The following is a 24,850-nucleotide window of genomic DNA, read 5'->3' as shown; positions in this document are numbered from 1 at the left end:
CTGCAGCATATCACCAGGAGATGAAATCCTAAAATGAAAATTGTGATTGTTTACAATGTGCACAGGGATACTGAGCTACAAAACCAGAGGTGGGGGCAGGAGGGGAGGGGCGCAGGCGTTTGAAGCCAAAGCACTGGGAATGTGGAGGAGTACATGGTGCACAATGACCTTGAAATCTGAATTAGCTCCTGCTAATTGGATGGAGCGAACTATCTTTTCCATTTCTGAATCTGTAAAATTGTTTTCTTCTCAGGGGAAAAAAAAAATCTGCTTTCCTGGACTAACTCAGTTCTGCATAAGTTTGCCTTCCTGTATTTTGGTGTAGGTGGTGAGCAAAAGGACACTCCATTCTGGTGGCAGAAACTGGAACCCAGCTTTCTGATGGCACACACCCCCAACTAGCTTTCCCAGGGAAGTTCTCCCAGACAGGCCAGGACGAACCAAAGCTAGCTAGGTTGCTAGGCTTGGAAACGCTGTCTCTCCCCTTCTCATTGCCTTACAAACTAGCTTTCCAAAACAAGAAATTTACCACCAGTAAAGATGGAATATTTATTGAGTACTCATCTGTGGCAAAGTACCTTGCTAATGCTTGCACATACAATAATTATCTTGCTGAAGCCACACAGTGAATCCAAGGCTTATGGATGTTAAGTTGCCCAAATTGCCCAAATATAAGAAGGACTCAAACCCAGACCTCGTTGGTTTCAGAATTCATGTTTTTTACACAATATTATTCTTTTAAAAATATGTAAATTTTTATTGATTTCAGAGAGGAAGGGAGAGAGAGAGAGAGATAAAAACAACGATAATGAGAATCACTAATCAGCTGCCTCCTTCACACCCCACATTGGGGATTGAGCCTGCAACCCAGGCCTGTGCACTGACTGGGAATCAAACTATGACTTCCTGGTTCATAGGTCAATGCTCAACCACTGAGCCATGCCAGCTGGGCTGCACAATATTATTCTTGTATCATAATGTAGGCAGGGCCTAGGGAGAGCTTCACTATACTTCTCAGCTTTCAGAATGGAAAGTGGATATATGAATATGGGCAAGAAAGAGCAGAAGGTTTCTACTCTTCATATTTCTTTAAGTCTAAGTAGTGGCAGGGCCAAATAGCGACCAGAGTGGCCAGTTGCTCTTCTCAAGTCTTCACCTTATTCACCTTATTGGCTGGGAAATTATGGAAAAGCCCAATATTTTTACATATCTAAAATGTGAATTCAAAGGGAAGAGTTATAAGCATCTAAATGACTTATTCAAAATCTTTTGGACCTTGGTCTTATAAGGAAAATAAACCAGTAACCTTGTCTTGGAGCTGGGATATTCTGACCTCGTAAATTTAACCATGTCCAAGCTCCTGAGGTAGTCATACTTCAATGTCTCCTTATCAACCTGGTACATTTCAGGTGCAGAATTGACGATGTCAGGAACAATGTGGTATCTGCTACCCTGATGCTGTGCACTATGCTGGCCCCTTCAGGCGTCACCAAATAAACAGCAAAAGAGATTAGTTCTGAGTGTGACAAACATAGAATTCATCAGGGGCTTCAGCTGTGATAAGCTCAATGCCAGTGATACCCCACTGCACTGAAATTTAAAAAAAGTCTCTGTAAGCATTTCTTATCTATTTTCTTCTGAAGTTTAAAGTTGCAAAAATTTCCATTAACCAGCAGGTCACCATATTTCTGAACTTGTACATTAACCAGTAAAACTTAACTATTCTGTACATAGTTATATTATTTTAATCTTTTGGTAACTAAATTTGGGATCAGTCTTAGACTCACCAAGATAAACAACAACAATAAAAGCTTTACTTTTAAATAGACCATCTGACAGATCTCTCTAATCAATCAAGAAGACTGCACTTCTAGACTAGATAAACTATTGGGAAAAGGAATTTTGGATGGTCAAAGGTAGATTATTTCTCTCTCTCTTGGATCTAGTTATATTACATTAACCGTGAAACAGAATCATCCAGAAATATCACTGAACACTCAGTCTTGCAAATTATCATTCTATCTGGAATGACAAATTATATATTCCACCAACTTCCAGAGAATGTTGGTTTAATATTTTACTCAAACTGTTCATTAAAAACCTTTTCAAAAGCTTGTTATGTGCAAGGTTTTATTTGTACTTTTTCAAATGATCAGGGACTTAGGTTGGTTTAAATGCAATAGTCACGTGGCTCTCACCCATGACATTTCCTATCTTCCTTATTCTTCATGGTGAGACTTCGTTATAAAACTGATCTAGTTGAACAATAATAATAATTAAAAGGCTTTATTTCCAGGATATTTCAAAGAAGTGGAAGGGAAAAGAGAGAATAGATATGAAGGGCTAATTTTAAGCCATGGAGAGAAGTCACAATCAAATGAGAAAGGTACATGAAGTAGACATGTATTCACTATAAAGTCTGATCTTACCCATGGGACTTCAATCTCTTAGACTCTGACCTTCCATTGTCTTAGCAAACTTCTCTCCACTCTCATAGGCTTTTAATGTTGTTTTGATGACCTACAGGCTACCATTTTCTTGATGTTGGTTTTAAAAATGACTGTGATCACCCAGATTCCTCACATGCTTGTCAGCCACTGTAAATATCCTGAACTCTAGCAGTTTATTCTCTAGATATTCAGCATCTGCCATCTTCCAGGCACTGTGCTTGGCACTGGATGTACATAGAGAACAATGCCCTTGAAGAGTTCATGACCTCCTAGAGGAGGAATTTCAGTGAACCAGAAGTTGTGAGCTAGATGGAAAATGCTATGTAGAAGAGTGCATGGTGTGCTATGAGACAACAAAGAAGGAGCCCTTAACATCTGGAAAAGGTAGAAATTTCATGGCAGGATTCCCAAACTAGGACACCCTCTTTACCCAGGGAAAGAATAAAGAGGTTTTTTTGGAAGGATAAGTGGAGAGGGGAGTTTCCTTAAAGTGACTTGGGCAGGGATTTATAACAAGCATAAGGCTGTGTGGTTGTCTAAGATGTGTGGGTTACTGAATGTTGCATCCCAAGTGATTTTAAGAACTAGCATAAAATAATATTGAATACAGTGACACCCTGTCAATCCTCGTTGACTCAATGCACCCATCTTTCTGTATTTCCCAAATAGATTTCCCATCACTCCAACACTTGATGGTCTCCCTTTTTGTCAAAGAGCAAGTTTTGACTCAGACACCATAGTGGTCAACATGATCTTTTTAGAACTTAATTATACTGTTCCATTTTTATTATATAAATTTTTTTACAGTTTTATTTTGATTGTGGCAACTGATTTCAGTTTTCCATTCACAACATTGATACAAAGTTTCATTTGAAATTACTTTATTTTAGTGAAAAATGAGGTTAATGAAAACAATATGCAAAAATAATACAGGTGGTACGTGGACATGGCAGTCCTCATGAAGTTGGTCTGCCAATGGACAGAGTTGGATAAACAATGGTGTGGTGTATTTGGGAAACAGGAAATCATAAGATGGAATGAATGGTGAGAATGGATGACAAGTTACAAGAGTTTGGCGGAAACAGGCCTGTGAAGAGCATCCTGGGTCAGGCTGAGGAGTTGAGCTTCATGAGGGGGCATGGAAGGCTTTAACCAGGAGAATGGTCCAATAAGGTTTGCAACTTATAGAGGACTTTCGAGCAGAATGTGAAGGATGTCCCATAGGAGCTGAAGGAAGCAGAACAGTTAGGAGGCTACTGGGGCCCAGTGAAAGAGGCTGACCAAGGGTGAAGCAGTGGGGCTCTGAAGGAAGGGAGAGGTGTGTTTAGCATATCTGTGGTACAGTCACCATTGTCACTGGTTAGATATGGAGGAAGATACCTAGAATATTGCTCAGGTTCCAGTATAGTCAATGGGGAACATGTGCTCCCTTAACCAGTTGAGGGGATATTTTCCCTTACTTGTTTCTTTGCTTGATAATTGACATAATTTTGATTCTACCTGGAGCTGTGCATTTCAATAGCTTGGTGTTCACATTTTAGAAGGAAGAATCCGAAGTTATTCCCTCACATTCCTGACTAGAGATTTAACTCCTCAACCAAACAAAGCAGAACTCAAAATGTGTGGTGGAGTAAGCATCTTTTCACATTGTGAAAGAGAATTCAGTCAAGCAGATAATGGAGAAGATGCAGTGCTGTGTGGCTTGCCTTCAGATTTTCTAAATGGACTAAATCAAATAAAAAAAGTCTTCCAGTTTCATGAAAATCACCTTAAAACCTAAATTTCATAGTTTCCGACTATGTTCAGAGTGTGAAGTTATATGGCTCTATGACTTCAGATGTTTTGAAATCAAAAGGACCAAAGAAGCGCTATGAACTAAGGAGTTACTAAGGGAGGCCTTTGATTCGCAAAAAAAGAAAAATCTAAAGGGAGAGTGTGGTCTTTGTGGGGACATTCTTGTATGAGGTCAGAATTATCTCACAATTGGAAGGAACCTGGCTGCTGGGAATTGAGGAGCTCAGAACAAGTGGCTCTCCCATGTGGCATTTTCTATCATCCTTATTCTTCATGGTGGGATTCTAGGACTCAAGAGGAAGTTGTCTGTTTTGTAACCTTATTGATTACTGAAGTATACACACCAATGGTGAAGATGAAAAGTTCATGTTAAGGCTCAACTGTGAGAAATGAGAAGGGCTCTGGAAACTGACCCTAACCTGAAGTCTCTCTGAACATCTCACTTCAAGAGAAGGGCTGAAGGTCACGCAAGAAGGATTCACCTACTGAAAGTCATGGAATAGAAGACGTGTTAGCTTAACTCATGATGGCAATTCATAATTAAAAAATATAATGCTCATATCTAGATTATTTTTTTTTAAATAAGAGAACTTCCTTATTTTCTAAAACATAAAGACAACTTTATTTTAATGCAATATATTTTTATTTAAATGAAGGATGCTGTGTGGACAATTATATGAGACTCTCTTACTCTTAACAATGTCTATGCCATAAGCCTGGGGATAGATATCATGAGACAAAGTCACCTGCCACCATTGATGGAGAATGACGTTTTAAAGGATTGAATTATAAGTACTTAAATCTATAAATTATTAATTGCTTCAGAACTAAAAGGAGTAGAACCTTAAGAATTCTTGGCTGGTTAACGGGGGTGGCTGAGAAACCAAGTGGTTACTTACATTTAGGAATAATTCTGAGACTTAACTCCTTTGATGTTGTTGCTCTGTAGGCAGACCTTTTCCTGGGCCTTTGGGCTGAAGTTTAAGAAAATGAAATATGTCTAAACATCCTGGTTACAAACTAAGGCAAATGGTGTGCATAGGCAGCCTATATATTTAGGATCTTTTTGTATGTCTTAGTAGATATTTGCAATGAAGTTTGAAGGTGAAATTATGAAAACTTTACAAAGAGTTATGTTTTAGTAAATTTCTGTGAATTATACTGAAACATTAATAGAGTAAGACACTAAAATTAGAGACTTCGTGTAAAATGGTATGGCTACACAAGAAGCAAACATAAAATAGATGAAGTTATTGAGCTGCAACTTTAATGCTGGTTAGTGATTATGCTGAACAACATATAGTTGTTATTAAAAAGGGATTTACTTGTTGCAAATATTTGCTTACTACACTGGAGAAATTATATGTTTATTTGATCAGTTTTTATTGGTGTGTACAAGGTAGAGTATGTCATTTGGAGCTAAGAAACTTAGATTCCAAATCTTAAGAATCTGGAAGGAAAAAACCAAATGGAAGGTAGTATTTGAAAATCACTTTGGGGTAGACATTTTATGGCTTCCTTATATGTGCTCAAATTTATCCTTACGATATCTCAGCCTTGTAAAGTCCATTGAATTGCCATGTTAGAGAGCAGGAAATTAGCTTGAAGAAAGAAATTGTGCAAATTCACAAAGTTGCTAAGTTCCATATTCTTTCCACTGCATGTGCTACCTATATATTGAAACTGAGAATTCATTCTCATGGCTACACTTCATTTCCTTAGGAAGCTATGTTTAGGGAAAGGTACATAGAGCCACTATGCCAAGAAAAATTGGGTTCTAGAGTATCTCCAAACCTAAGTCAGAGGGGTTCACTGTCTTTCAAATGGAAACTTGGGTTTGGTGGTAACATGTACTGTCCATGTTATGAAAAATAAAAAATGAAAGACTTGTTTGTGCTTGGATCAGAGGATTGGGAGGAGTACGGTCAGTAGAAATAAGAGTTGTAGTCAGAGAACTTTGATATTAGTATGTCATTAGAAGCTACAGCAACTCACTAGTGTGTAGCTTCAGTAAAGAGTTTTATTTCCCTGAGCCTAAGTTGTCCTCCTTGTGAATTAGATCAATATCCCAGAGGGTCAAAAATGATAATAAAAATGAGATAAAGGATGTTTTAAGTCATAAAATGTGATAAAATGTTACTTGTACTTAACAGGTTATTTCTCTGCTTATGAGTAAATCTATAGAAGCTATAAAAGATGTTTACATCTGCAAATAATTCTCTAGCCTCTGCAGCATGCAGTGGGGTGGGAAGGGATGTTTCCTCCATCAGATTGTCTCAATAAGTCAGTTGGAAGGGGAAGGGTTAGAAAAAAATCCTGGGTGGAACCATTGCCACATTTTATCTCCTCTTTAGGAATTACTAGTTTCCTTCTCCTACTCTTTTTTAAAAAGAATCAGGTAGATCATGATGGTTTCCCTCTAGGTAATAAAGTCCTTTCCTATTTTCCTGATGTATGATGTTTTGGAGCTCAGTGAAGTGCAAAACCAACAGCTCATCAGAGAGGTCCAACAACCACAGTCGTAGGATGTCAACAGGAACACAACATGGAGGATTGGGCACAGCTAATTGACCAACAACAGCCCAAAAGGTTAGAAATATTGCTGCTTTTTGTAGCAGTAGGATGGTTCTGTCTTTTATAAAAGGAAAGCATTTCTAATTCCTACCAAATTAATCTTTTGGACTCATAGTTTTTATAAATTTATTTCATGCTATCCATTTCAGGGAGGGATGGCCAAAGGTGGAGTGCAGACTGATTCATATGAGACCAAACAATGCCCTCTCCTTCCAGCATCCTAAATCTCTAGATTTCAGAATTGCCTCTCTTAACCCCAAATCCTTGATATCAAGTCCTCTTGTCATTCATCATCAGGACAGAGAGCAAATAAATCAAATGATGGGGAAGACACTACACTACATTGGAAAGATAGATCGTTTGCTAGTTTAGAGAGCTGGCCTCGGTTTGACATTCAAGAGTCTACATGGTTGAAGTGAATGGAGAATAGTAACAATTAGCCAGATATTTAATTTGGCTATATGTGCATCTTCATTCTCTCCATACCTCCCTCCACCATACATGCATCTGCCTCAAATATAGCTTAGGTATCCAATTTTAACCGAAATCACTAGGACAGCTTGTAATTTTCTACATCTTGAATTTAAAGATGTAGAAAAATGCCTCCATCTTTAATTTTTAAATTCTGCTCAATCCTTGATTTTCTGAAGAGGTGAAAGAATGTGGTGGCTTCAGGTTAGTGTGTGTTTAGAATTTGTGTGTGCATGTAAATCACAGTTGACACAAATGTGAGGTTTCTGAATATTTTGAAAATTTAGTAATATAAATAGTAACACTAGCATAAATATCGCTCTGACTCTTCTAGACATCCAGACTGTTTTGGAGAGGACACTAGTGGAGCTGTTGGTAGGTAGCAGGAATCATGTACATAAATGGAAGTGATGTTGATGGGAAGCCTCAGGTATCATCAAACTTCAAAGGGGGCCACTGTGTACCCTAAAGGATTGATGACCTCTCCTTGCCTTTATCCTATTTGGAATAATGAGTAAAATGCTTGAAATATATAAAAAGTACCACCCATGCAAGTAACTATTTGTTAAAATATGGCTTTTGTTTAGGCTAATTTCAGTAAGAAAAGTAATATCCTTATTTCTGTGAGTCTTAGGATGTGGGAAATTTCTCATGCATACACCCTTCCCTGAGTAGTAAGATGGACATTGAGTTTAATTTATTGATAGAACGAGGGGAATGAGCCCAAGTTAGCCTCATCTCCTCTTAAAACAATGAATCCTTAAATTAAGAGCCTAATGGAAAATAAATTGACTGAAGCAATAGGAGGCTTAGCATGGCCATGGTGGGCATCAGACTATTTGAATGATGATGACAAGTTTTCCTCTCATGACTGCATGGGTTGACATGTTGACATTTCCATTAGTCTGAAGAAGTTTCTTGCTGTCACTACAGAACATGTTAACAGCTGAGACCCAGGTGGTCATGCCTAGAATGTCCTCTCTGTCATGTTATGGTATGTATGGGGTTGGGGACATCATATTGCTTGGGTTTGGCCCCTTCAACAAGGAATACAGAGGCAAGAAGAACCAATAGGCAGAAGATGACTCAAGAATAGACAATGAGGCCAAAGCAAAGCACAGACAAGATGATTGTGGGGTCCATGAAACACATTCCTATATTAGCACAACTGTCGCATGAACACAAAAGGTGCTGGTCTAACAGACTGAAATGTTAGTCTGCTGAGCAACACTCCCAGGTCTCCACAGAGTGGCATTTTTATTGCAGTATTTCGTTCATGGAAAATGAACAAAACTTTAAATAAATCACAATTACTTATTGCTTAGTATTTTGGATAAGTAATTCTTTAGTTTATCAGTACCCCCACGGCTTTCAAATGTGCATTCTTCAAATAGTTTCAGTTACATATACATTCTTTCTCCTGAACAATAAATTATATTCTTTTTTTAAAAAAAGAAAAAGATACATAATTTTAAAGTGAAGAAAAACAAAACAAAAAACATATTTTTTTGACATTTACCTTAAACTTATATGAAAACAACTCTATGTTAGGTGCTTAAATATAAATAATAAAGGACATTATGTTATTTACAATGTTATACAGTAAGTTGAAAGAGTAAAAATCTGACATTAACTCATAAAGACAGTAAATGATTTAGGAAAACATCTAAGTAATGTACAGGGTGTATTTACAAAAGAATATATAATAGAATGTGTGATATGTGGCCATTTCCCTTTGTTTGCATTTGTCTGCAGTGTTTCGTGGGCCTTTGTAGATAGAAATCTAATCTCTGTGGCTGGTGGAACACAGCCAGGGCTAAATGATAAAACCAGCCTTTCTTATTTTCACCATTGTGAGCTGTGCCTCTTTTAACTCCAGGCCATAAAAAAAAGGAATAACTACTGAGCAAGTTACCCTGGATAAACTCCACCTGTATCAAGACAGTCACACTTAGACAAGGAAGATACAGCATGTTGGTGTCGGAAACACATTCACATACCCCCTGGTAGAGTTAGTTTGTAGAAAGCATGAGGCTGTCCAAGTACTCTTGGAAAAAAGTCATACCAGGCAAGAAGGGAGAGTAGGATAGTAAAGAAATCTCGAGTGAGAAAAAGAAGTTTGCATATACTATGTTCCACTGCATACCCCTCAGTCGGATATGATTTCTAGGCGGCAGAGTGGCTGTGGAACTTCTGGGCGATTACCCAAAAACCCACAGAAGCTTTTCATCTGCTGGGAACATAGGTTCACCCTCCTTTGGATGGCCACAGCACTGCCTGAGTTTATAAATGGGGTGGTTGGTTGAGAGCCACATGGCAGTTAAACATCATAGAGATGTCCCTGTGAACACAAATCTGGTGGCCGCAGCAGGTAGCCCTGAGGAATCAGCTGGCCTTTCTTATCAAGGGAAGCTCTTGTTTTACAGGTAATGCTGCCCCAAATAATGCTCCCTCTGTGAGTGACTAGAATCAAGTTGGAAAGAAACTTTCCTTTTAGCCTAAGTTTTCATATATTTGTGTAACCTGAAAATTTACAACAATTTTCATGTTGTTCATTGCTCTCAATAGATTTTATTTATTCTTGAAATTATTCAGAATGAGACATGTGAGTACTCCTAAGTCTGTAGAATTTGAAACAAAGGTTGTAGTTTTAATTCATGATAGGAATTTTTTTATTGAAATAGTCTAAGACTGACTCAAAGGCAATATTAGAATAACTTATAGAACCTCTTTGGGTTGACTGTCTTCTTTCTCCTGCCTTGAGTTTACTCATTTCTACAGATCTGGGAAATCAGTGCAACTTCTGCAGCCTGACAGGGGCCTTTCCGTGTAGTTTAACAAGCTGATGAGGGCACTGCTGAGCACAGAGGAAGTGGTATGTGAACAATGAAGGGCAGCTTGGGATATCAAATACTCAGAGTAACTTCAAAGACCTGCAGACAGGGATCTCTGTGGACTGTGGAAACATGTAGGTGGTCAATGACATGACTCATGCCCAGCCTGCATTGTTCTCCTAAGACCTACTTGCATGCTTCTTCTCCCCTTTACCTTTAACATAAAAATTTGGTGAAGTAATATGTTCAGTTCACCTGCCCACAAGAAGCAGTTACTCTCATTGACTTCATGCCTGGTATTTTGAACCCCTTGCTAACTTGTTTCCCATTTTGTCACATGGCTCCCAGGAGTCTACTTGGAACCTCAGTAAAGCTTCAGCCAGATTCGGCAGGAATCAGGCAGGTCATGAATTGGGGACCTGCAATTTTTACAAAAAGCTATTATTTTCCTGAATTAGCAGTTCTTTCAAATGTTAATACCTATAGGCCTTCCTTGGATTTATAATCCTAAGAGAACATGCAACATTTAGACCCATCTTAGTCCTGTTCTGTGAGAGTAAAGCAAAAACAAAAGAGGAAATGGGTGAGGCAGGCAGCGAAGCAAAAGGTCAGTACACAGGAGAGGGTCGTGTTTCTGCAGGGCAAGGTGCAATCTTTCCAACACTATTGGCATTGCCTGATGAAACATCACTCTCAGAAGGTTCTTACTAGTCACAAATCACATGCATGTTGGCCATTCCTGACAAAAATGTTCATGCATAGTCATGACCTAATCAAGGCAACATTGAAAAGCAAGAGAAAACTAATGAAGAGAAAGGAGTGGTCAACAAAACTGTTTAAAATTGCAACCCATGCCACACAGCTGCCTTTCACCTGTGTCTTCTATCAGTCCCTCCTTCTGGACACTCTATTTCCCTACAATGACCAGTCACCACTAGGCACAGCAGGCATGTTTCCCTCTAGGCATTTCAGACAAGTGCTGAGTGTGCTGTTGGAGCTGGGGTCTTTGTGCCATAGCATGTCTGTTTCCAGTCAAGAAGACAGAACCAATCACTAGCTCCAAAATCAGTGAAAAAGACAAGTCAGGAATTATTGCACCTTGTCCAGCCCTGGTCTGATCTTCAACTAGATGTGTTGTTGTGTCATTCCCTCAGAGAGAAAGTGACATTTAGTCCTCTGATAAGGTGTTGGTCTTACCCTGATAGCAAGCCAGAACCCATTCTTCTCTGCTACCCTTCAAACTGTTGCTTTTTGGTCAAGAAAAAATAAATTGAAATAAAATAAGTGATAGCTCCTCTTAGTGAGAGCAAGCTGTGTTCTGATGAATAATATAGGTGTGTGTGTGTGTGTTTTTAAATCACAATATTACTTTCTTCATAATAGTTAACATTACTTAATGCAGTTTCCTGCTGTAATTAATTGTAACATGCTGTTGGATCTACTATTATCTCAGAGCCCAGTGAAGCAAACCTTTGGCTGGCAGAGTAGACACGACTCATTTCATAGACTGAATGCAAAAGAAAACTTCATACAGAAGAGAAGAGTATTTGGATGGATGTGCCATTACAAGATGTACTGATTGGGTGCTACTGTAAGCAAACGGAGGAACAGTTGCAAGTCTTGCAAATCATACATCCAGTCAACATAATGCAATGCACAAGAAGCCAGCGAAAACGGAATACATGGGAGGTTTTGCTGAAATACTGTGGAAAAGCAATCACGGTAATGGTACAAAACTTGCTCTCGACATAACATAACATAAAGGCACCATTGATATCTTTCTTGTTTGGAAATACTGTAAAAAATTGCTACATATGGCACATAACACATTTTTACATACATATATTTAATTTATAAAAGATTTTTTTCTCCTGTTTTCTATTTGCAGAACTGCTAAAATAAAATAAATTGTTTAATTTAAGGTGGAATACTTTATTATATAAAATAAAGTTTTACAGGTGTATCTATGTGTTTATTTAGGTTTTATACAGCGATAGGGTCTTGGTTAGCAATTACACTAGACAGCCTGGCCTGCAGATCCTCCTGTGTCGAGAAGCGGCCTGCTGGGTTAGTCCTGCTCTCGGCCAGGCGGAAGGCAGGTGCTGCCTCAAGACTGGCTGCCAGGGGGTTCTGTATGCCCAGGAAAGGGGTGGCTTCACCTACTCTTTCATCTTCTGTCTCGCTCTCTGAGTTACTGATCTCAGCGCTTGTGTTGCTGTCCATTTCCAACCTGTTGGCAATGTGGCCATTGGGCTTGGTTCTTTTGGCCCGTCGGCTATTGGTGAGTTTCTTAACAGGCTCTTGAGCTGGCTCGTACTCCTGGGTCGTCTCATACTCCTCATCCTCCACTATCCTCAAGGGGCTAGGGGGCAGGCTGCTGCTCTCATGCGCGGGGTTGTGGTGGAAGGAGTTGAATTGCTGAGGGTGGTGGTCATACTTCTCCCGCAGCCGTGGTGGAGTCACCAGAAGCAGAGGTCTCTCTTCTTCCACAGAGGGGCTGACTGCCATCGAGGGCATGGACACCGTCGTGCTGGACACAGGTGCAGACATTTCCGAAGGGGGCGATTTGGGGGAGCTTGGCGTGTGGAAATCTACAGGTGACATACGAGCCGGGGTGGTCATTGCTGACACAAACCTGTGTGAGCACAGAATACCCCGCATAAGTGTGGTGGCATAAGAGGAGTCATAGAGTAGGGAGGGTAAGGGGAGAGAGTTCACGATATTATATAATCAAGAGACAAGGAATTTCTGTTCGTCGTATGCTTCTTGATTTTTACACTAGGACAGTCAGTACCCTTGGAATCTAAAATTATGTAGCCAAGAGTTTCCTTACAGGAGTACATACATGCACAGATCAGCTACATGGCCTAGCTCATCAAAGCTTTAAGGATTTTCAATCTTATCATGATTTTAAATAAAGGCATGAGTTAAGGTCAGAGGGCATGAGGTCCTAGAAACCTGTCAGTTTGTAAGGACCAAGGCTGAGGGATTTGTAAAGGAAAGAAGTATTACTGAAATACTATACCTTCCTAAAGGCCAAGGGGTCTTAGAGAATGAAGCCCAAATGGGGAATGGAGGAAGATCTAAGATGAGTTGCTGAGAGCTGGATCTGCATGCATTTGGATCTGTGTGCCTTGTTTCTCCTTAGCTCAGCTATAAGGTTATGTCTTATGAAAAAAAAAGAGCATAGTGACTTAGATTTATTCCTGATAACAGTGTAACATATTTGTGTGCTTTAAATTTTTCCATGAAATGCTACTTTTTAACATTCAGTTTTCAACTATCCATCCCAGTGACCAAGACATCCAAAGGTAACCTGAGAGAACCTTACATTGGCTTCACATACCTGTGTTCAATCTTTGGTCTACCTTTCTTCCAAAATTTAGAGCTGCATCAGTCTTTGGCTTATCTTTGTGACTGCTCAAGGTCTGCTGTACCATATTACCTTATGTCATGTTATGGCTGATAATGCTCACTGAATCTTCTTGTCAAGACACTGAGTGCAATGTTTTTACCATATCATGCTTTACTCCATCCCCCTACCCCCCCCTGATGTGGCACTGAAAAAGATGTGACTTTTGAAAGTCACATTTCTCAGCTTCTGATAAAAATGTTACCAATGAATTGCACTAAATGACTCTTTTCTTCACATTGGTGTTCTCAGAGTTTAATTTGACATAACCTGTGATGACACAGGACAGCGCCATCTGAACATTAGTTAACAGGAACCTATTAACCTTTCTGCTTTCAGCCACGATTCAGAGTTATATGGATGTGAGATCTAGCTGTGTCTAAAATGGGAGAGTGTCTAGAGGTTGAAATATTTGAGGCCCAAATCTTCAGACTTTTGCTTTATGAATACTTAAATTAAGCTCTCTGAGAAATGCTAATTCAAATTCAACCAAACACATAAAAGTGATTTATCTTTTTCTCTCCAGGATCTCTAGGTTCAGGTATATATAGCAGTCCTAGAGACTATCTGGGATACTCAAGGAAGCCTACCACCGTAGGGAAATGTCATTCTTTAAAAATAAATGTCACATTTGGTGAGAAAGAATTTATCCCTAAACTCTTTTCAGGTTTCAAAAAAGAATAGATAGACTTTTTAAGTACATAAATGTATAAACAGAATAGATAGACTTTTTTTAAGTACATAAATGTATAGTTATATGTATATCTAAGAGTAATGCTTTAAACCAATTTTGGACAATATACCTTATTTTTCATTCATGAAAAGAGCAACCTTTAATTCCATAAAGCTTTGAAATACCATTTTGAGATATTTCATAGAAAGGCCATTCAATAGCAGGTTCTATATGACCTATAAGCTCAAAACTGGTCCTCTTTTGTTTTAAGTACTTCCCAAGCCAAGAGGAGAAAAAGTCTACCAAACTATTTCCACCCACGTAAATACCAAATACATATTTAACGTTATGTAAAGCTTTGAACCAATAGTCAAATATTAGACTGAGATGACACAGTAAACAAACAGACAAAACCCCACTGGATTTGAAAACAAACAAGTGACAGCTTACTGGTAGGCAAGAAATGCTGGTTGGGTATAACTCTCTCCCAGTTTAGGTGAAAATGGATAAAGAGAATCTATAAATTTAGTATTCCTATTAAGCATCTCTTTCAGTTTACTTTCCTCTGTTCTTTATTTTACCTTTGTTATAATTCCCCAGCCCAATCCAATGCCCCCAGATAAAAAGCCAAAACATTCTGGAATAAAGGGCCACATGAGAGGCAATATCTACTTTGAAAACCAACTGTGAAGACTGTCAGACGCAGCATATAAAAGATTTATTTATTCATCCCTTCTTGGAATTTCATAAAAGGGATAATCTATGGTGGAACGCAAGCAATTGTTCCCCATGAGAGTCAGCAGTGACATAGCCCTTGATTTGGTTTAACTGAGGCTGGATGGTAAGTCGAGTTAGCACATGGAGAACATGAGGTCAGTTCGACCAGAGTTTGGATAAGTGGCAAATTGGAATTCTAGAAGGGTCCTTATCAATCACTGGTGTCATCTCTCTAAAGTGATAACTGAGGAAACAGATCCTGAGTGGGGCTGAGCCTAAGGCCAGACCTAGGAACTCCAAGTTGGCTGCACCTTCCACATCAAATCACTCCAGCTCGTTAAGAGTCTGTTGCCTGTCGGCCACTGGGACGAGGTGAGAAGCTCAGAAGAAATGAGTTCAGTCACACAGAAAGATGACTTCATCAACTAGGAGCACTCCTAGAACAGGCAACTGCTGCCCCTTATTCTCATTAGAGCAGATTTCCTTAGGTGAGACCGCAGGTGCTCATGGGGATTCGCTTACTGGGGTTCTTTCTCCTCTGCAGTAGCTTTGCCCTTCAGTTTTACCTTTCGCTATGAGGAGAGTCTCGGTAGGAGTCAGGGGTTTCTCTGGCATGCCTGAGGAAGCTGTTACATTCACGAGGGCCTCCCATGCCATTAAGACGTCCTCTTGGGCCCCCCGTTGGGCTGCTGTGCCTACTGTTTTCTACTGATGACATCATGATTACAGAGTGGCTTTCAGAAATGATGCTTTCGGTGTGTCCGTTGCTCCAGCTAGAGGGGAAATGTGAAATGCGGAGATATTTTTTAGAAAATTATGTGCAAAAATGGAAATGAAGAGAATGATCAAACAAATATTTCAAATTATCCATAAATCGATAGTTCACTATAACATTCTATTCTCCCAAAAGAATTGTTATAAAGATACTTGCTATAGAAAGGATCTTGATTTAGATTGGTTTTGTAAGGACCAGGTTAGTCATTTGTTCACTCATTCAACACATTTATCAAATAGTGTTCTTTTAATCATTCTGATCTTGACAGCTTGGGTTAAGGAAACACTTGCCCAAAGTGAGCTACATTTGGAAGCCTAGTGTTGCCTTTGGTTGCACTAGTGCTGCACTCAGATATTGGTCACCAGGGCATTTTCTAATTTAGGGTTCACCTATTTAATCAATTTCTCATGTGTATTTCTCAGGACAATTCAATAAATGGGAGACGCCAACTTCTAAGTATTATATAGCATCTAAGACAGAGTTTTCCCAGCATAGCAATTCAGTGAGTGGCTGGGCAAGAGTAAAGACAATCTCTGAAATAGGGAACAACTCTTGAGGTAGGTATCATTTCCCCTTGTTTGATGATGAAAAAAAATTAAGGCTCAAATTTAAACAGCAATTACATGGCAGAGCCAGTGGATGTCCCAAGTCTGTTTTGTCCCCAACCATATGTTTAACTATACTGCACTGCCCCATACGTGTGTCCTGTGCCTTTCTTAGGCAATGACAGCACAAGGACATTTACAAATATTCATTCCTGAAGAAACCACACAATGGTTTTTCTCTCATACCTGTGACTCGGAGTCTGGGTGACAGTAGTGGAATGATGAGTTGTCGAGGTATAGTGACTGGTGGAAAAAGATGTCTCCACTTCTCTTTCGACAATATGCTCACTAGAGATGACATTTTTAGATACGTATTGCTGGATAAACAAAGAGACACAACTTGAAGATTCATATAAGTCAAAACATTAACACTCACACGCAAAAATCTGTTCTAGTACATATAATAAACAAATTTCTTCATAATAAATTTATTTTATCCAATGTCCAGATAAGAAAAAAACCTATTTTGGTTACTGCAGCCTTTAGATTCAGTGAATGAAGTTAATAAGTTACTGCTCATTGTCTATTCTTTTAGTTTGTTTCCAGTTGATAACATGACTAGAATTCAGTAAAAATCTTTGTCCAAAATTCATTTTGTGTCATGGTTGTTACAAAAGAAATAAGAATTTGTTTAAAGTCTCTATATTTTGGATCTACCTCTGTTTTACAATTTCCTAGTGCCCACATTGCTCAAATGATACCACTGGAATTTTTAAATTGCCAGTAGTAAAAGTAGCAAGGCTGCTGAGAGATGGAAAGGATATATAGAAGTTGTTAAGGTCATACATCTTGAGAAAGCATATACAACATAGAGGATCCATATGCAATGCAAGTACATTTTATTTAATCTTCATCACCAAATCATAGTAGCTATTAACTGCCTTCTCAGCGGGAGAGGCACATTCTGAAGTTGTTTTTAAATGCTATTTGTATTTACACCAAATGAAGTTAAATAGAGGATGAGGCATGAAAAAGAATACCCTCAGATGAAATAGGGCTTTGTAATCTGATGGGCCGTGAGTGCTAAAACAACCTGATATATTTATGGAAACTCCAAAAAGTGTAATATGAATTATGCTTGGAGTCCTAACTGGTCCTCTTGGAGGAAAGGCTATTTCATGTGGAATCCCTGGGACATGAGGATAGCTGGCTTTAAGGAAAAGATGGTGGTGTCCACATAATGAGCTACTTTCAGTCTGTGTACCATTTCACTCTTGCTTCTGGAATGCAGTGTAACTCAGTGTATCTAATGATTTAACACTTACTCAACACTCATTGAATGCCACTGGGCTAAGTGTTTTATTTAATGCTAGCAAGGACATCCTGACGTAGGTATCATTTTCAGGCCTGTTTCCATGATGAACAAATAGGGTTTAGAAAGGTTAAAGCCTAAAGTCAGACAGCGTGTGGGCTATGAATGGAATCCAGGCAGTCATTCCGCTTCCTACGTCTTGTAACATTCTTAGTGACAGCTTATAGGGGTGTCTGTAGTGAGTGCATTGATCGACCATGCACAACATTCTAATGAGTACTGATGGGGGTGGAAAGCAGCAAAGCATGCTCATGTATTTGCACCTTCCTCTGCCAGTCTCCTGTGGGTCTCCACTACAAGACTTACTGATGTTTTAGTAACCACCCTCTCTGAACTTGGGTCCATGATATATTTGCTCCACACCAAATATACCTTTTTCTACAGAATAGAAAATGGTAGTGCAAGAGAATCTTCAACCTTTGCTTATAAAAAGTCAAAAATCAGAGAGAAATGAAGAAAACAGGAAGAATGATGGTGGAATCGGACTAGAAAGAGCAATACTTCTAAAGCTGGGGAAACTGAGTCCAGCTCTGGCCCTTCTCTGGAGGTTTAAAGGTGATATCAAAAGACTTTGCAGAATCTAATATTCTATGACTCAGTTATGTTTCAAAGCCTGGTAAATTTTAAACAAAGGGCTTGAGTGGTTAAGGGTAGGTTTCGTCAGGAGGGTGTGGCTTCACGTGGACAGAGTCAGGGAATAGGAAGGCAAATGTTCTTCCAGTTTTGCCGAGAAGCAAGTTTGATAAGTCACTTGCCCTTTCCCTGTGCTAATTTCTCCCTTTGTAAATCAGAATCCACAAAGCATCAGGCACGGTGAAGCCTCTCACAAAATCACTCTGCAGCCCTTCGGTTCGTTCTCAGTGCTAATCAGTTATAGGCTGGAGCGGCCTTCATTTCCAAATTAGAAAAATAAAACATTTCCTTCGGATTCTTGCATCATCAATTTTCTAATTTTCCTTTGTGTTTTTCTTTTCTTTCTTCCAGTCACGGCCTCCCCGCAGAACAAACCCAACTTTATTATTATTCCAACCCCTTAATGAATACTTTAGAAGAGGAAATGTGCTGGTTTTACAGTAACCAAATCCACTTTAAAAAATGTCCCCATTATTTTCTCCTGGCAAAACCTTGGATTCCTGGAAGCTGTGGAGATTAATGGCAGCAGCTAAGAGCCTAAGAGCTTTTGAAAATAAACTTCCAGGTGCCTGGAACAGAGGGGAGATGCTCAGCGTATTCACAGGCCAGAGCCAACCTACATTGACCAGCTGGACGTTCTCGGAGGGCGGGTTGGGGTGGTGAGGCCCGTTGGCGATGTTGACCATGTTGTTTCGCTCGGACCGAAGACTCTGCCGAAGCCGGTCATGAAGCTTTTTCCGCTGTTTCCTGCGCATGGAAAAGGGAGCATTTACTTTTTCCCTATTGCTTACATTTCTTATTTCAGCCAATTCCTTATTTCGCCAATACAGAACCCGGGCAGTGGCTTGGTGGTGAGGGAGGGGGGAGGAAGGGTGTGCCATTTCATCTTAGAATCTGCCTGTGAATCTACACATTCTCTTAACAATAGGTGTGAGAAGCTAAATGGGTTTCTTACAGAAATGAGACTGGACTGCAGAGAGAGAAGACAGAAAGAGGAGGAGATGGGATAAGTCAGGTGGATATTTAGCTGAAACCCCATCTTCACCAACCCAGCCACCTGTGCCTAGGCCTTACAGGTGGTCATTTGTCTTAGGGAACAACTTGCGCTGGGCAATTGATAAAGCCGATTTCATCTTGGCCTGTAGAATTCGCAGTTAGTTTTGAATCTGCACATTTTCCGTGGTGTGTGTGCATGCATGGTGCGGTACGTGAGTGAAAACGTGCCTATTTTGCCTGTAGATTTGGGCACAATTGTAACAGGATCGTACTCTAGCGACTTTTGTTTCTTATAACTAGGTATTAAATATCTAAAAAGACTCTTAAGGGAAGATGTTAAGGGCGGGGGGTGAGGGGGGCAGAAGAAGGACCTATGTAATACTTTCAAAAATAAAGATTTAAAATAAAATAAATAAATAGCTCTTAAGGTGACTCCATGAAGGCTTCTCTCAGTCACTTACTCAATCCTGGCACCCAGTTCTGGGGTTTTAGGAAAGCACCATCTATGCCCTGGATTTTAGGGAATAAAATCTTCATTCCTCAACACAACATTCAGATCATAATAATATCCCCTTGACTCGCTTTGGCAAGAACATGTATGTGATGAAGCCACAAGACTTGAAGTGGAGGTCATATGTCAGAAAGTGGAGGGAATTTGTGTCACAAAGTGATTACATTTGTGAATATGGACCTCGTTTAAAGGACCAAAAACAGTGAACACAAATCTATTCTAATGTTTTCCCTTTTGTTCTTTCAAAGCAAGTTTCACTTGCGTTTCCTCTCAGAAGATCCCTTTTGTGCATTGCACATTCCTGAGCATCTGAGCTGGAAACTTCATGGGACAGGATTAAAGAAATAATCAGGATAATGCTCAGAAAATGGCAACTCAAATGCCACCAAGCGTTTCCTTTAGCTTCTAAAGGTAACTGCAAACTGGACGTGTCCCCAGCAGTGTTTGACAAGCGCACTTCTTGCCCCCACCACCCTCCTCTCTCTCTCTCTCTCTCTCACACACACACACACACACACACACACGCGTGCACACACACACATGCACACATGTGGGCCCCAGTCAAGCCTGACCGCCCAACCAACTCTCTCTCTGGTCAGAGGGCTGTGGTCACTCATCAGAAGTCTTCTCAACATTTCCACACCAATAGGCAGTGCTTTCTAACTATGTGGTTAGGAAAGGTGCTCAAATAGACGATTCAGAAAAAAAAAACCTAAGGGGAAAAGCCCCTCCATAGGGTCCCTCCCCCCGCCCCCCCCCAAGACAGGCTGTGGAGATAGGTTTCTGCCAGGCCTTGCGGGCTGCCCTGTCTGTGTGGCGGGAAGGAGCAGCGCGGAGGAGGAAGGTTTACTTGGTTTTGCAGTAGGCCACCACACACATGATGCCGACCACCAGCAGGGCGATGCAGATGCCAGTGATGGTCAACACCCTCTTCTGGTAGAGCTCCTCTGCTTCTGGAAAGGGATGAGAGCAGACGTCACCAAAGGCCCCTGACCCTTGCCAGGGTTTACAAGCGAACAGTTGGCATGCTACATGGCACTATCCATGGTCACAAGAAATAAATATGTGACAATTCATTACTATTGCAGACATACTTAAGGTACAGCATCACACTGCTCTACATTGTGAGTATAAAACGGCAAAGCCAGATGGGGCCATTTACAATAAAAAACAGTATGCCATAATATTTTAATTATAATTATTTTAATTATAGACTATTGATACATATGTATTAAACTAGCAAATCATAAACACTGAATATAAGATAACCATTTGGTTAAAACTGTACTTTTTATTTACTTATTTTTAATATCTTGCAAACATCTCTTGCAAAGACAACAGGAATCAATGCCAATGAAAGGAGCTGGGTTTGGAATCACTGGGACCCTCCTGTCTTCCCTTCTTTCTCCACCCCCAGTCCCTTTTGATTTCCCAGCTATTATATATTCCAGTGGTCTTTACAAAGAACCATTTATAAATGAATGAAATAAACTCAAAGACATCTGCAAACATGAGCTTGGCTTGTAGTGAGCAACCCAATTGGGGCAGGATCCCTATTATTTCACAGTAAAATGTGAACATAAGCCAGAGGATGTAAGACACTGTCTCAGAGAAAATCCAATCTGGTGGCTAAGACAGTCCTGGGCCAAGGTGAAGGCTGCTCTTTGGAGGACAATTATTATTACGTCACCAATTGCACTTAGAGAACTCATCTCTCTGTATAAAGGAATAACTAGCACAAATAATATACATTCCTGCATTGACCAACATGGCGAATTAGCTAATGTAGATAACACCAAGGAGGTGTGATAGTTAGAATTTTGAAGTAAAGGTACTATTGTACCCCAAATGCAACCAGTCTCTTACGCATGTAAGTCTTTGTATTTCCAAACCAGTTTTTTGGGGGCAGACAATTTGATTCTATGGTAGATCAGGTTCTTAACAAGATGGGCTGATGTAATGGTGAACCTGATTCCTTAGGAGCTGAACTTACAACCATTCTAATTACACTTATTGGAAGAGAGTGTGCAGGTCACTGAGAAAGAGAACTCAACCAGCGCATAACAAGCAGGGTCAGCTGTGCTTGGTTTTCTGATTAACAAGCTGGTCAAGATCTGGGGGATATTATACAAATGAAAGCCTCTTATCTGGACATCAACACGGGCCTTCTGAATATTTCCAGTTGACAATCTCAGTCTCGGTGACCACACCTCTTTTCTCTATTGAAAGAGAGCAATTTGCAGGAAGTTTCCTTGAAGTGAAAAAGTGCGTTTTAATTTCTGCGACACGGTGGGCCTTATCATTATACAAAACATTTCCTACAAGCCAAGCCCACGGTAATCAAATTCCAGTTAACAGGTCAGGAACATTTGTCAAATCAAATTAATAGAGCACTGATTATTAACAGGAGGAGGAGGAGGAGAACAGAAGTCAGTGGGTAAAAGACTAGAATGCTGCGGAGATTAGACAAAAACAAACCAGAAGGGTTGGAAGGGGGAAGGAAAAACAAACCGAGGAGGACAGACAGACTGACAGAATGACTGAGAGAGGGAGGCAGTCAGGGTCAAGGCAAAACAAGGTTAGAAGTGGAGGAGTCATCTGAAGTCCCTGGCCCAGCATGCCTGACACTAAGGGAGGAAAAAGAAACAAATAAAAGAAAACCAGAGGGAGGAGGAAATGCTCAGGGAGGAAGCAAAGGTGGATGCAAAGGTGGAAGGGTTACCCCATACAGCATAACTCCTAACCTAGGCTGGCCAGCACAGGGAAGCCACGATTAGGAAGCCAAGCAGCTGGTGCACTGCGGTGCGACAATGAACCAGGAGTCATAGGAGTGCTGCCACATATTTTTGTGCCGCAAAAGTCAAGTGAGGAGTGGAATGTGAATGCTTACGTGTTAATTGCTTGTGTCTACTGCCTCTCCTCCCCCATAGCCACAGGACAGGGAATTCCATTTTATGGGGTGCTAATCTGTGAGCTGGGGCAACTGGAGCCTCCTCCCTGACCTGGCATCCAGATCAGCATTCAGCATCTATGCCAAGAAGCAGAGGCAGCACCTCCCCGCTGGTCCTCCAGGGGACCCAGGACAAGGAGCAAGGCTCCTTTGGTTACTGCTAGCTGGGTAAGAAATCGCAGTGTACGAATATTATTGCCAAGAAAATGATGACCCTGCCTTCTGTGTCCTTTTCACTCCTTTTATTTTTTCTTCTTTTTTAAAATAGGAAGGGGCTTGGTTGTGTTGACATCTTCACTTTGTATCTTTAGGGACACTGGGAAATTGTTTCTGCAAACTAAAAAAAAAAAAAAAAAGGGGGGGGGTGGGGGGCTCTATCCAAGGACTAAAAGAAGACCAAGCATCACGTGTACTCTCAGGGATTCTCTTGCCCAAGTTTTTGATTGTTAATAATAAAAGAGTAGATGGACCTGGGTTTGTGACTACATGGCATTCTTCCTATGCTCTGTAGGAAGCCACACATTTCCCTGTGAGATCAGTCATGGCAATGAAAAGGCAGCACAGTAAAGGCCAAGGGGGAAAGCAAAAGTGCTAAGATGAACCAGTGAAAGCCAAGGCCCAGAGAACAGAGACGTGGGACTAGGATTCTGTATTCACTTCAGCACTTACTGACTGCCTTACATGTTTCTCCTCTGTTTCTGTTGGATTTTCCAATGATTTCCTAGATCAGGTGGCCCCCACAAGATGAATATGTTAAGAGAAAAATACTCCATGAAAAAATCATATAAATATCCCACCCCCCTTTTTTTCTCCTTATTTTTTTTTCTCCTAGTGTAATGGGGTCAATAGGGCAACAGTAAATTAGAGGCAATGCTGAAAAAGAGGAGCCCTTGGCCCAATTGGCAGCTCTGCCGTAATGGATGGAAATGCTGCTGAGACTCTGGTCTTTGGTTTGGCTGGACATTCAAGGGAATCAGATTGAGCATGCTTTTCAGTAGGATCTGGCCAGGCCAAGAGACAGAGGCCTTGTCTTTCTCAATTTAATTGACCTTTAAGGTCTGACTTTCCTTAAGGATAGACTGGTCTGGTCTTGGGACTGTGGAGTCTTTATTAACTCTTAAGAGCTTACTTACTAAAGGCGAAGTGGTATATCTGAACTACCCTTACCTTACCGCATTGCTCAGGAATGGGAATAATAAATTCTATAGTCAGACTCTAGTGTGATAAAGGAGTTAAGATGCCATTAGGGAGAAGAAGGGAGGTGATGATGGAATGCTCTTCCTCCATGCAGGAAAGGCCAATAAGCCTTTTCAGAAGTAAGTGGGTCAATTTTACCTCAAGGGCAGTAACCCATATAGGTAACTCCCCTCATGTAGGCGACCTGCTACTCAAGTGCCATTGGAACATTTGTCAAATCAAATTAATAGAGCACTGATTATTAACAGGAGGAGGAGGAGGAGAAGAACAGAAGTCAGTGGGTAAAAGACTAGAATGCTGCAGAGATTAGACAAAAACAAACCAGAAGGCCCTCTGGTTTTGGTAGGCCCTCTCTTGCCTCTCACTTTTGGGAGGTGTTCTCTGATGTTCAAAGATCACATAAAAATGTGGGGGGGTTTCCTCATTAAATGGTTTTTCTCTTAGAAGATTTTTGGAGGAAGGGACAATTAATTGGGTTTCTATTCCTGCACCTGGTAGAGCCTGCAACAGCCTGGTTTCCCACAAATACTGAAAAGTGTATTAGCTGTCAACTGTGAGGTTGTCAGCCAAAATGAAAGAGCAGTTGGAGGGTGCCCTCCCTGCATGATGTCACTGACACCATGGATGGGAGGAGATATCCTGTTAATCAGGACACTGTTGGCCCATTACCATTCCAGGGCTGTGTGCAGTGTTCATGAAGCCTGGTGCCTGTGCAGTGGAACCTCTGGGAAGGCAGCACGGCTTCCCCTCCTCCCAAGACTGGCCCTTTCTACCAACTATCCAGGAAGAAAGCCTCCAAAAGGAGCATGCTCCAAATTCATATGCTCCTAAGAGGTATTTGATGTTTACAGTATCTGATTACTTGTCTGGATAATCTTAGTGACTCAAGTTTAATTCCATTAGCACTAGAATTTCCACCTAAAATAGCACAAGGCTTCTATCTTTC

At 40.4% G+C, this 24,850-nt stretch overlaps 1 protein-coding gene and 1 long non-coding RNA gene across 12 annotated transcripts in view; one reads left to right on the top strand and one right to left on the bottom strand.

Annotated features, from left to right (window-relative positions):
• Positions 1-11,698, top strand: part of LOC311619110 — a 39,861-nt gene extending 28,163 nt beyond the window's left edge. Inside the window, exon 3 of the long non-coding RNA XR_014794448.1 lies at positions 11,577-11,698. This is a non-coding gene — a long non-coding RNA (uncharacterized lncRNA). The remainder of the gene's footprint in view (positions 1-11,576) is intronic.
• The window catches only part of NRG1 (neuregulin 1), a 203,756-nt gene continuing 187,509 nt past the window's right edge, over positions 8,604-24,850 (bottom strand). For 8 of the 11 annotated variants that reach the window (XM_084877041.1, XM_084877040.1, XM_084877042.1 and 5 more), the window contains 5 exons: positions 20,608-20,710; positions 18,871-18,997; positions 16,492-16,622; positions 15,492-15,698; positions 8,604-12,758 (listed from right to left, as the gene is read on the bottom strand). In XM_084877041.1, coding sequence (XP_084733167.1) covers positions 12,107-12,758; positions 15,492-15,698; positions 16,492-16,622; positions 18,871-18,997; positions 20,608-20,710 — 1,220 coding nt within the window. In that variant the 3' untranslated portion in view covers positions 8,604-12,106. Of the gene's footprint in view, positions 12,759-13,148; positions 13,291-15,491; positions 15,699-16,491; positions 16,623-18,870; positions 18,998-20,607; positions 20,711-24,850 lie in introns of all 11 variants that reach the window. The other 3 variants (XM_084877045.1, XM_084877043.1, XM_084877044.1) reach the window with 2 other exon arrangements.

The sequence above is a fragment of the Pipistrellus hanaki genome (assembly GCF_964339955.1).
Source record: "Pipistrellus hanaki genome assembly, chromosome: 3".
In the NCBI taxonomy this organism is placed as follows: domain Eukaryota; kingdom Metazoa; phylum Chordata; class Mammalia; order Chiroptera; family Vespertilionidae; genus Pipistrellus; species Pipistrellus hanaki.
Note: the sequence above shows the minus strand (reverse complement) of the source record. Positions and strands in the feature narration are given on the sequence as shown.